At 35.2% G+C, this 14,428-nt stretch overlaps 1 protein-coding gene across 1 annotated transcript in view; it reads right to left on the bottom strand.

Moving 5' to 3' along the window:
• Window positions 1-14,428, bottom strand: part of LOC106870769 (ubiquitin carboxyl-terminal hydrolase 44-like) — a 79,470-nt gene that overhangs the window by 894 nt on the left and 64,148 nt on the right. The window contains exon 13 of the mRNA XM_052976154.1: window positions 4-439. Within this exon, the coding sequence (XP_052832114.1) occupies window positions 4-439 (436 nt within the window). The remainder of the gene's footprint in view (window positions 1-3; window positions 440-14,428) is intronic.

Raw genomic sequence — 14,428 nt, 5'->3', positions numbered from 1 at the left:
CACAGTGTCTGAGAAACACAGACTCTTCGCTTGCGTCGGCTTTTGCTTCTTGTGTAATAGGGGCTTTCAAAATATAACAAACATGGAATCTTGCGTTGCTGAGTGGCCACCGTTTTGGTTGGGAAGGACTTTACTGCAGTCTTGGGAGGAGGAGGAGGAGGAGGAGGAGGAGACAGGTCGAAGGGGTCAGTATTCTTCTCCGAGGTAGTCGGTATATGAGTGAAAGAGTCCCTTGTTGTTGACCTGCTGCTGTCTGTAGTTTCTATATAGGTTTTTGCAAGATCAGGGATGGCAGTGGTGGAGGTGGAAGTGATAATGTCATTTGGTAGCTCCTGTGAAGGATTTAGTAGGGAGAAGATTAAGATGTACACTTGGGACTTGAACACCTCCTTCATAGGAACTTGTTGCACATTTGTGTCATTACAGAGTATCCAAGAGTCTGAAATGACAATGATTAAATCAATCAGCTTTATTAAAACATTTCACAAATTTATTATTAAAATTATTAAAAGTGGCAAACAATTTGGAAAGATAAATATAACAAAAATATGTATAGAGAAAATCACATCACCTCACAAAGCTGACATTGAAATTAATGTTTCTGAAAATTAATCATATACACAGTATGGTAAGACGTATCTACTATAGTGATTGATCCCAAAATACACCAAATCTGACACAATGAGCTCAAAGGCTTCCTAACAAAACAGACATACCCCTTAAAATTAATAAACAATGGAATTAAAAAGGTGATGAAGCTGAACATATCACAACTAATGATACCAAAGGAAAAAAATCATGAACACATGATTCCATTTATCAATACACACAATCCTGGAGTAGCTAACAATTTTCACACCATAAAATCAAACCTACCAATACTTTTTACAAAGCCCCAAAATGAAAAATCTCATTGACGAAAACCGCTTACGAAACAGTAGACGCCAGTCAAAAAATCTCAAAAACACCTCACAAGAGCAAAATTCACATCAGAGAATGAATCAGAATTGTCTGTAAAAGAATGTGGAGATAGCAGATGTGGAACATGCAACAACAACAACAACTTCAAATATTTAGAAAGTGGTTCCCACATAATATTCAAGAGCGGACTCCTGTAAATGCAGATATGAACTGCAAGACACAAAATTTCATATACTGCATTGCTTGCCCCAGTTGCAAGGAAAATTATATTGGTGAAACAAACATGCAAGAATCCACAGACACATCCAACAAGAAGAATTGCACAAACAAGATTCCACTGAGCAAGCATCTAGAAAAATGCAGTGAAGGTAAGTTCAAAATCTTTCCCTTTTACAAATGTTCAAGATATGACCCAATGTTCCGAAAAGCAATGAAGCTACACTTCATCAAAAAGTTCTTTCCAAAATTAAATGTTTGAAAGAGGAGCAGAGGAACTACATTTTGTCAAAAAGATTGGAAAGAGAAACAGAGATAATATGCATGAACACCCCTTCAAATGAAACAAACTATGAACATTACATGGTTAGTTCACACAGATGCTGTGCCCAGCTAAGATGATTAAGGAGAAATAATGCAAATGAATGCCAAGTTGCTGCCTAACAATATTCACATACCATATAAGGTGACATCAATGTATGTTAGATGTTTTGGTGTCTGTCAAGAAAGCTTCTTCGTGGGCATTTTACCACTTAATTATTATTATTATTTTTTTAATAATAATGATGATGGATGTTACTGTTGTTTCTGAATGTGGCGCCAATGGTAATAACAAGACACATATCTCTATAAATGATCGGATATATATTTATAGCATTGAGATTTTTACAACTGTTATTCTTATAAAACTTACACATACTTGAGAAAGAATATGAAAACCATTTTACACCAAATTGAAAATAAAACTCTATCTACCAATCTACCCTTTCCTCAGCCTTTACTTTACTTTTCTTCCTCTATCTTGATTATCATATATATATATATATATATATATATATATAATTGTGTATATATTATTATATATATATATAAGTATATATATATTATATACAATATATAATATACAGGGTGTATAAGGTATTTGACGACATACCTTTTTGGGGTCAATGGTGCATTTTTTGCTAACTCTGTATAATCTTTCTTTCAGAAAATAATAATGGCAGACCTTCAGCTTACTCAAAAAATGAAGAGGCATGCTCTTATTGTGGTTATAAAGGCTGAGCATAATGATTTAGAAATATCTTGAGTTTTAAAAGTTTGTAAGGAGCTAGAAACTAAAGATGGAAACATATTACCAGTATCAAAGCAGAAAAAGCATTCTAAATGCTCTGAAATCATTGGAACACCTGAATTTATCCAGCAAGTTCAACAGACCATTGGTTACAATCCCAGAAAGTCCATGAGGTCAATTGCAAAAGATCTCCGTGTGTCAGAAGGAACAGTCAGAAATGTTGTCCACAAAGACATCAGATAGAAGTCTTATATGATGAGAAAAGGTAAATTTGTCACAAAATGCAAAAGAAAATAACTGCATCAGAAGATTTGGTTTGGTTTTTCTCAAACAAGAAAAACTTTGATCAAGATGAAAAAATTTAATAGAAGTGACAGATGGTTATGTGCAGACCCTTCTGAAGTTCCATACAAAATTTCCTGCAACTGTCATCGTTTTAAGGGTTGTCAGCAATGAAGGACATGTGATGCCTCCTCACTTCTTTCCACAAGCCCTTAGAGTTAACTCTGCTGCCTACATTGAGGTTCTGGAAATAATTGTTAAGCCCTGGATAAACAGTGTATGCAATGGAAGGCCATATGTGTTTCAGTAAAACTCTGCACTATCACACAAGATCTGTGGCATTTGGTGAACAAGGGAATTTGATTTCGCTGACCTCATTTGCACCTCCTGCTGCGAGGTAGGTTCATCTAGGACTCTCGACAGGAAGAGATCCAGTTTTAATTTGAAAACACCTACATCCACTTTGTGTAGGTACCTCAGGCTCTTTGGGAGAATATTAAAAAGCTGTGAGCCCGTGAAACCTGGGTTTTACAGTAACTGGTCCTGAAGCACGATGGCATTGCTGGGATCTTTGGCACTGTGCAGAGTTGACCTGTCCTGGCATTTGTGTAGCTTTCAATGCCAAAATTTGTCACAATCCCTTCCAGGATCTTCCAGATGTATATTACTGCATATCTGTCCCGCCTTCTCTCCAGGGAGTAGAGTCTTAGCTGTTTCAGCCTTTCCCAGTAGCTGAGCTGTTGCAATGAGACGATCTTTTTTGTAAAGCTTCACTAGATTGCTTCAAAGTCTGCTGTTGATTTTACACTGTTGGGTGACCATAGCTGGGAGCAATAATCCAGGTGGCTGAGGAAAATGTCCTCCAGAGGACCATCATGGCTTCCTTCTCTCTGGTTCTGAAGGTTCTCAGGATCCAGCAAGCCAGCCATCTGCATTTTGTCACCATCTTGGTAATGTGCACTTGGAAAGAGGTATTGTCACTCATGTTGATAGCCAGGTCCCGCACGGATTTAGGTTCTGGGATTGTAATACCCCATGTGCCAGTATATCCTGTAAGTTTTACAGTTTTGGGTGCTGGTAGCACAGGGCTTGGAACTTTCCAGCATTAAACTGCATATTATTGTCCTCAGCCCAACTGTAAATTGAGTTGCAGGTGTACAACATCGTTAGGGTTTTGTATTTTCTGTGAGATTTTCGTATTGTCTGCATAGCTAGCAAGGGTAGCTATCTGGGCTGCTGAGGGCATATCTGAGAGGGCTACTATGAAAAGCAGTGGTCCAAAGACACTGTCCTGTGGAACACTACTCACTATTTGTGTTTTCTTTGAGGTGGCTCCATTGGCCACCACTGCCTGACTTCTATCTTTTAGAAAGTCATGGAACCACTCTCCAAGTTTTCCAGCTATGCCAAGATTATGCAGTTTGTGGCATATCATACTATGATCAACTTTATCAAAAGTTTTTGCAAAGTCAAGGTATACCACATTTGCCCCAACACTCAGTCATAGTGCTGTAGAAGCTGGGTGATGCAGCTCCTATTGGGTCGAAAACCATGCTGAGTATCACTCAGTAAGTCGTTTTCTTCAAGGAATGCGATTAGTTTTCCTCTATTTGTTCTATGACTTTGCTGATGTGTAAAATCAGAGATAGGCCTATAATTTTTGGCATCTGCTCTGCTTCCTCCTTTATGGATTGGACATATTATTCCCTCCTTCAGTTTGCTTGGCAGCTTGCCATTTGCAAGAAAGCTCTGGAAGAGAACCTGTAGTGGTTTTGCCAGGGCATATTTAAATGATTTGAGGAGGATTGCTGGGAAACCATCAGAGCCAGCAGTTGAGCCTGCATCCACCTCATCTATGGCTAGTTTTATATCTTCTTCCCCAATGTCAATGTAATCCATCATAACCGCCTCATTGGATATAGGTGAGGCAGCGAAGAAATCCACTGGTTCATTCACTTGTCTGTGTTCCAACAGGGTGGTAAAAACACTTTCGAACTGGTCATTCAGTACCTCACTGACCTTGATTGTTTTATCTGTGAGGGAGTCATCCTTCTGGAAGAGGGGTTTTATTTTGCAGTGTACCAAGGCTGTTTCTTTGGCATAATGAAAGAAGGCCTTTGGGTTTGATTTGATGTTTTCTATAACCCAGGCTTCTTTGTTTGCTCTCTCCTTCACATAGGATTATTCCGGCCTTTTTTCAATCTCCATCAGTGTTGTTTTTAGGCGAGACCTTTCACTACTTTTGAGATGTTGGATGAAGCGATTTGCAACTTTTGTCTGTTGTCTCATGAGGAGCTTACTCTCCCTTGGGATCATGTTCTTTTTTGTGTTGGCCTTGTATTCTGGGACATATTTCTGGCATATGGTTTGTATAACAGACATGAAACATTCTAGTTTCATGCCAATGTCTGGTGTGGAGAGACATTTCGGCCAATCCTGTCTGAAAATCTCTTTTTGGATCGATTTCCAGTTTGCTTTGTGGAAGTTCAAATTGGAGAGATTTTGGGTGCTTCCTTTAGGCTGTATGTCTCTGGCTACTTTTGGTCCATACATAGACAGCTCTATTATGTTATGATCCGAAATTAATGTCAGTGTCACTTTCACATCATGAACAATGTCCATATTGTTTGTGAAGCAGAGATCCAATGTTATTCACCCTGGTTGGTCAGAGCACAATTTGCTCCATGAATAGGGCATTGGTGAGGTTGAGCATGGACTCGGCCTGTACTTGTTTGCAATGAGTCATTCCTGAGAGCACGAAGCCTTCAGGCCATTTGACACTGGGGAAGTTGAAATCACCCATAAGAAACATACTCACGTGATGTTCCAATTTCACGAGAGTTTCTTATATTTTTGTGAGGCAATCTTCAAACTTGCCTGCGTGGTTTGGAGCATTTGGTAGGCAATATGTATTGCATATGACTATATTGTGTTGTCTTATGTATACAACTGGAGTGTCACATACTGAATTTGAGTATGACAGTAGGACCTGTGATGTGAGGCCCTCATGGATTGATATGACGTATGACTTCTTGTCATCATCATTATATCTAAACCATTATAATATCAAACGTTCCAGATGTTCTCTTATTACTCTTCAACTGTGTATCTTCAACAAGCACTCCATGATATCTCTATTCAATAATCCCTATGACCTGTACACTTGTGCATATGACACTCTTCTCAGACTGTTCTGCACATGCTCATTTACACTAACTAGTATAGTTCACTTAGCCAATCACAGGGGTGTACAGATTCCCTATACAGCGATTCTTTCTTGTCTTGGGATTCACGGTCAAATGGCTGGGTGGAATTGCATGAAAATTTACACAGATGTGTAGAATGATCCAGTGGTGTTGCTGGTCTTTGTATTTTTTTCATAGCTCCCATGGTTACCGAGATAATCTACTATAATAATACTCTTGTGTTTATGAATGAGAAAGGAAGGGATGATAGATAAATAAGGAAGGAAGGGGTGGTGTCATACTTGGTAGTGGAATGATGAAAATTGTACACTGAAAAAATAAATCAAACAGCGTTTCAACTCTGTGTGAATATATGTGTGTGTATGTAAAGGGGGGGTGATGTGAACGTGTGTGTTTGTGTGTGCGTGTGCAATGGAAGTGGGATGGTTCATCTTTGTTCACTCAGTATTTGGGTTTAGTTTTTTGATTTGGTCGAATCAGTTATTTTTAGCGTTTTGACGGAAAAAAGGCATTCTAAAATTGTTTTTTAATGTAAACGTGCCCAAACAAGTTGAATGCTTACACAGTGCAGGTTTTACAGCCACATCATCCAAACCGACCAGGTGAAACTAGGCTTAGCTACTATTATACATATATATGTTTAGTTGAAAGAGCACAGATCCTGTTCAGATCTAACATCCCTAACTCTCTATTGAACTCCAGGTCAGAAATTTTCAGTGGTTGCATGCATATGTATAAATATATTCTGAAGAATTGGAAAATTCCACCTATTCCTGACTGACTTGATATCTTTCCAGCCTTATCATTTAAGGCCTCAGGAGGATAGTACTTTTTACCTTTTGACACTTTAGTTTCATTTTCTGTTGTTTACTATATGTTGCCTTCTCAGTTTCATCGTGCTTCTTCTATTTATTCCATATTTTAGCTCATTATGATATGTGGTTGGCACCTGAAGAATATGTTTGAGTTCTCTCAACATATGAAACTATTAGTAGCACTTTAATACATGTATTGTGACTTTAAATAATAATATTTATCTCTCACCAAACGGAGTACTTTTTTTGTTGAATATTCCATCACAGATCAGTACATTATATACATACATATATATATATATATATATACACGCATATATATACACACACACACATATATATATATACATACATACATACATATACACACATATATATTTGTATACACACACATACATATACACACATATACATGTATATATACACATATATATATATATGTATACACGCACATACATATACAATGATATATATATATATATATATATACATACACACACAAATACATGGATATATATACATAGTGAAACTATTAAAAGTGAAAGAATAAAAGTGAAACAATTTGGAAGTGAAACTATTCATAACTGTTACTTTGTTGAAGGTTTCACTTTTATTCTTTGAGTTTTGAGATGTAATACGGAACCAGTGCCAATGTTGCATTATTTTAATCCAAAATAATTACATGCTGACACTCACAGGGTCTCATAGTATTACAATCTAAAATTTGATTTGATTTGGTTCAGTCGTCTGTGAATGCATTGGGAACAGAGATTAAAAAAGTATGGAAGAGCCTACATACAAGAAACTGTGTCCATTTATGTCCATTTACATGGGAGCTCTGGGCAAAATGTTATAGTGCATGACCATCCTTGGGACATAAGTAATGTGTGTGTAAAGTTTGGAGAAAATCGGTTAAAAATTGTGGAAATGTATGCATTAGTCATTATACACACACATACTGTGATTTATATACTCTCTCTCTCTCTCTTTATATATATATATATATATATATATATATATATATATATATATATATATATATACACACATTATAATTATTACTATAAGAAAAAGGAGAAAAAAATATTGTGGATTCTAATTTTATTTGAACATAGCAAATAGTTTAATACAAATAAAATTTAAATGAACATGTATTAATGTAAAATAAAATACAATATGTATAAGAGGTGCCTATACAGTTCTTTAGAATATTCGAACCATGTTAAGAGTTTTAGATATGAAAAATAACAACAAAGTGTCCAGATATCTTCAGGGCCATCTCATTCAAAAGGTTAATGCTTACATATTTTTCTCTCATGAATACAAGTTGGTAGTAAAGAGCTTCCTAGATAAGATGCATGAGGACTATGTAATCATATGTCGAGTATGTACACAATGTAAACATTAGTTTGTTAGAAAAGTAAGAGGGATTGTCAATGGAGTAATAGTGGGAGGTATTAGCAAATCAAAACTTTCTAAAAACTTATTAGGGATTTTAAAAAAATGGTCATGCATTTAGATGAACATTATACAACCATTTAAGAGAATATATAGATGTTCAAGGGTTGTGAGAGACATAATATAAGGGTAAGATATATTGTGAAAACGCTAAGTAAAAAGATTGAATTAAAGAGGAAAGATAAGAAATAGGGAGGGATGTGAAAGAAAATAAAAAATTGATAATATAGAGAGAAATGAATTTGCTGGGGTTAAAAATAACGAAATAAGATTATAGTTAAATCAATTAGTGATTAGGGATATATGATAAAAAGTTTATGTGCAGATTTTAATATTTTTAAAGTTATGGATAAAAAAGAATAAGCTATATTGTATACTTAGGGCAGGAATTAAATTACAGGTTCTCTCACAAATATTTGTATATCTTTATTTGTTAAGATCAATTAATGGTAGAGGGTATACATGTAAAATAAAATTTTAAAGTACTGCATTATTGTTCAGTTATGAAGAAAATTTTCAATAATTATTCTAAAGAAAGATTAATGCAATTAGTAGCATTGCAATACACTAACAGATACGTTCAATTATGCAGAAAAACTATTAGATTGATAAAAAAAATTATATTACACTTACTTCTTAATGAAATTTGGGAATTTGTGCAAAATAAATGAAAATATAAGGTGGTTATTTATTCTAAAAAAAGGAGAAATGCTACTTATTCCAAATAATTACTATAATTAGGAACAACAGGTTATTTCCTTTGTCTATTTTTGTTGCTATTTTTTACATCTAAAACTCTTGACATGGTTCGAATATTCCGAAGCACTGTTTACATGTGTAGGTACCTCTTATACATATTGTATTTTATTTTACATTAATGTATGCTCATTTAAATTTTATTTGTATTAAACTATTTGCTATGTTCATATTGTGATACAAATAAAATAAGTATCCACAATATATTTTCTCATTTTTCTTAATGAGACCTCAATATTACATAAATAGAGGCTTATTTATATGTTATAATTTAGAACAAACAGTAAAAGGTTGTCATTATAGCACTTGGAGTTTCATATTTGTGTGAATGTGTATGTATGTAGACGTTATGAACGCAGAAGGTTTGTCTATGTATTGTGAGAATAGAGTTGCGTGTATTTTTTATCGTTTTTCTACCTATTAGAGTAACTTCCCTTTTATTCAACATTTTTTTATAGCATCTGTTGCCATTAATAGCCGACAGGAATGTATTGTAGCTCGTCATTCCGACATTTGAAACTCTGAGTACTATAATGACAACCTTTTACTGTTTGTTCAGAATTACACACACACACACACACACACATATATACACATATAAATGTATGTGTATTTTTTCGATGTGTACAAATAACAGAAAAAAATAATAAATAGTTACCAGGGTAGCAAAAATTCACATAAGTACCAAGGATGTAACAACCTACTCATAAAGGTAGAAATTCTAGGGTTTAGTGAAATGTTTTTGTATAACATAGATAAATAAATAAATGGAGTTAAATGCAGGTGTTACTCAAATCTTTATACTTCCAACATATGTTTTAAAGAAAACATTGGTATTATTCAAGAAGAAATAAAATGATGTAAAATAATGCAATTTTCTCATCAGGAAAAAAAAAAGAGAAACAAAACACATCAATAAGATATTTTAACCGAATGTGATTCCTGCATATATGATGAAGGGATTTTTTAAAAAAACCATTAACAGATATAACGTCAAAGGCAATTTATAGAAAGAGGAGGAGGAAGAAAGAAATTAGCAGAAAACTATGAGTGGAGAAATATAGTGCAATAAGTAAATAGGAATAAAGATTAAAGGCATGGAAATAGATATATTTAATGGTAGTGAAATGTAAGAAGACAGTTAAAGGTCGAATTTTATAGATTGGTAGAAATTACTTATAGGAACTAAAGGTATGTTTTTGTCAATGTTGCAATGATAAACCCATTCTTTCAACATGTTTACAAGAGGATTTTCTGAGAACAGGATGAAATACAGTTCATCATTACAGAGCGAACAAAAAGATTTACCTTTATCATAAGGAAAGGACCTAGATAGAATATTTCATTTGAAATCAAATTGTTTATGTTCCTTTAAAGACCAAATTAATTTACTAAGCCCAGTATTGTTGCATTTATTGATATGTCTAAGGGCTTAGTAAATTAACTTACCAGCATTCCCTTCATCATATATGCAGTGACCACATTTTGGTTAAAATGTCTTATCGATGCGTTTTTTCTCTTTTTTTCCCCCCTGATGAGAAGACTGCATTGTTTTACATCATTTTATACCTTCTTGAATAATACCAATGTTTTATTCGAAACATATGTTGGAAATATAAAGATTTGAATAACACCTGCGTTTAACTCCATTTATTTATTTATCTATCTATCTATCTACATATATGATATAAATCTTTAAATTATTTCAGCTTCAAAGCTGCAGGCATGCTGTGTACCACTGTTGACTGTGCTACACCACTATTTGAAACCTCCTCTGTTATGTAGCATTTGGTAAATGAGGGAGTTTGATGCTGCTGCTCTCATCTGTGTTTCCTGCTGTGAAATAAGCTCATGAGGAGCCCTCGACAGGAGGAGATCAAGTTGTGTTTTGAAGACACCTACATCTGCACTATGCAGGTCTCTCAGGCACTTCGAAAGGATACAGCTTGGGCTTCAAAGGCCCACAGCGCTGAAGCGCTGTGGGCCTTTGAAGCCCAAGCTGTTGCACTCTCTGGTCCTGTGCAACGTTTGGTACAAGGCCTTCCAGGATTTTCCAGTTGTATATCACTGCATATCTTTCTCACCTTTGTTCTAGGGAGAAGAGTTTTAAGTCTTTTAGTCTTTCCCAGTAGCTGATAAATTGCATTGAGATAATTTTCCTTGTGTAGCTTCATTGGATTGTTTTGATTTCCATCAGAGCCAGCAGATGAATTTGTGTCAAGCTCATCTATTTCTAGTGTTATATCTTGAATGTCGATGTAATCAATGAATTTTTTTGCCATTTGGTCACAGATAAAGTGGCAAAGAATTCTGCTGGTTTTTTCACTTGCTTGTGTCCCCAGTGGTGTAGTGTTCGTTCAGTATTTCACTTATCCTCATTGGGTTTCCTGTAAGGGAACTATCCTTTTAGAAATGGGGTCCTATCTTGTGGCATACTGAAGCTGTTTCTTTGGTAATCTTAAAGAAAGCTTTAGGGTTTGACTTGATATTTTCTGTAACCCAAGCTTCCTTATCTGCTCTCTCCTTTTTGTGAGATTGATGCAGACTATTTTCAATCTCCAGCAGTGCTGTCTCCAGGCAAGGCTTCTCACCACTTTTAGGGTGCTCGTTAAAGCAGTTCGCAATCTTTGTCCATTGTCTCATAAGAATCTTCCTGATTTTGTGTATGTTGGTCCTGTGCTCTGGGACAGATTTGTCACATATGGCTTGCATTATGAACATGAAATGTTTGTGTTTCATGTCAATGCCTGGTGTGGAGAGACATTTAGGCCAATCCTGTTTGAGGATCTCTTTCTCAATCAACTTCCATTTTGCTTTATGAAAATTCAGTTTGGAGAGATTTTGGTGGCTTTGTATAGGCTGTGCATCTGCAGGGTCTTTTGGTCCATACATAGACAACTCTATTATGTTGTGATCTGAAACCAGCGTCAGTCTAACTTTAACATTATGGATAATGTCCATATTGTTTGTGAAGCAGAGATCCAGTATATTATTTGCCCTGGTTGGTTGTAGCACAATTTGATCCATGAAAGAAGCATTGGTAAGGTGGAGCAGAGACTCCCCCTGTGCTTGCTGGTGGTGTCATTCCTAGGAGCATTTGGCCCCCAGGCCATCCCATATCGGGGAAGTTTAAGTCACCCAAAAGGAATACACTGATGTGTTGTTCCAGTTTGGTGAGAACTTCTATCTTTGCTAGGCAGTCTTCAAACTTACCTGCATGATTTGGGGCATCCTGTGGGAGATATGTAATATATATGACAATATTAAGTTGTCTTACGTGTACAATTTGAGTGTCACACTGAATTTTAATATGACAACAGGACCTGGGCTGTGAGGTCCTCTTGGATGTATACAGCACTCCGTCGGTTACGACGAGGGTTCCAGTTGATCCAATCAACGGAACAGTCTGCTCGTGAAATTAACGTGCAAGTGGCTGAGCATTCCACAGACATGTGTACCCTTAACATAGTTCTCGAGGAGATTCAGCGTGACAGTGTGATAAGGCTGTATGTTCAGCCTTGTCACATGTATACAGCAACTCAACAGAAAACGTGAATGGAACAATAACACCCACCACCACAACATGCAACATGACAACTAAAAACAGAAGAAAAGAAAAAGTACAAACAATATAATACACACAAAAACCAAACATGCACATACCTGTTATAAATATCAGAAATAGAGATAAACAGATAAACAAAAAAACTGTATGAAGTACATGGATACAAACAACATAGTATGCAAACCCATATATACAAACAAACACATGTACAGTAACTTCCCTAATAGCCACATCAACCATGGTGGCAGTGGCATGGAAAACACACAGACACAGAGGGGTACAAGAACAATATCAAGAGTAAGGCTCAAAATACTACTGAGAACAATAATATAAAGGGCATGGATAATAAACAATGTAGTGGCCAAGCCCATATACATACAAGTGGAACACATCTGTGACCTCTGCAATGACCCTTTCCACCCACATGTGTCCTCCTGCTCTGCTTAATTCTGTCTTTTTATGGTGTATTTCCTTATCTGCACATGCGGCTAACTCTGTAACTGTGTGTGTGTGTATGCACAAACATATACACACACACATAGTTACAGAGGTAGCCGCATGTGCAGATAAGGAAATAGATCATAGAAGGACAGTATGAATTAAGCAGAGCAGAAGGACACATGTGGGTGGAAAGGGTAATTGCAGAGGTCACAGATGTGTGACAAAACATTTCCAGACTATGGACCTAAGATGAAATAAGAACAGTAATAAACAACTGAAGAACAAATATATAGTATGTGTGCTTATTTGGTGGGGGGGGGGAGAAGAAAAGAACCATCCTGATATATATCTGCTTCAACACTTGGTTTCACATCAGGAATGTTGCAACACAAATTCTTAAATATATATATACACATCATATATATGTGTGTGTGTGTGATGTATATATGTATATATATATTGTTACCATTTTATATTTTTAATTTCGTGCATGCGCATTGTTTGTTTTTGATTTTGTTGACTACACAGTATAGTAGGGTCAGTTGGGCACCGTCTCTGAGAAAACAGCACTATTCACTCTGCCAGAAATTTGCAACAACATGCTGTACTGCATAATTAAAAACCATAGAGCTAAAAACTAATATAGATTTATAATTATACATAAAAATATATAATCATAATGAAGGGTGCTTGAAAAAAGTACCAACATGCTAGAAATAGAAGTCAAAATGACTCTAAACTACCTATTTCACTCTTTTGCAGATGAATGCTCAGAAATGTGCAAAATAAATTTAACCTCCTTTTAATGGATAAACAGATAATCCCATATCAAACCATTTCAGGCTCTATAATGAATACTTAGCTGTCATCAGTGAGACTCATCATGTTAGTACTAATACATGAATATATACGCATACATATACATACATACATATAAACAGAAGGCCAATCATTCGCCCATCTCACCATGTGCTTTTCTTTACTTGTTTTATTCACTCTGGTCATTGTATTGCACTGAAGAAGTATTTGATTGAAAAGTGCATGGTGAGAAGAGCGAATGATTGGCCTTGTGTTTATATGTGCAAATGTATGTATGTATATGTATGTATACATATGTATATATATTCACGTATATTTACTAATACGGTGAATCTCACTGGTGATAGCTAAGTATTCATTACAGAGATATGGGAGTATCTGTTTATCCATTAAAGGTAGGCTAAATTTATTTTGCTCATTTCCTTGCTTTCATCTATGTAAAAGACTGATAAACGTGGTTTAGAGTCTTTCTGACTTCTTTTTCTAGCATGTTGGTACTTTTTCCAAGTACCTTTCATTATACTTTATGTATATAATTTTAAATTCAAATTAATTTTTACCTCTATAGTTTTTAATTGTATGCTGGCCACTAATATTATTATTATATTAATAATAATTTTATCCTTCTTTATATATATATATATATAATCAAAATAAGCAACAAGGATATCCAGAGGTAATGCAGTACGATCGTTTCAAGCAAATCCATTTAACTAAACAATGCAATCATGATGTAATGATATCCTTGTTGCTTATTTTGATTTTAATCACCTTATTTTTAAATTGTATGGATAATACCGTACTAAATTCTGGTGCCTCAACTTAAGTACTATATTCATCTGAATCTAAATTTTTGGTTATATATATATATATATCT

This window comes from Octopus bimaculoides, chromosome 23 (assembly GCF_001194135.2).
Source record: "Octopus bimaculoides isolate UCB-OBI-ISO-001 chromosome 23, ASM119413v2, whole genome shotgun sequence".
Classification (NCBI taxonomy): Eukaryota; Metazoa; Mollusca; class Cephalopoda; order Octopoda; family Octopodidae; genus Octopus; species Octopus bimaculoides.
This window is presented reverse-complemented; position numbering and strand designations above follow the sequence as displayed.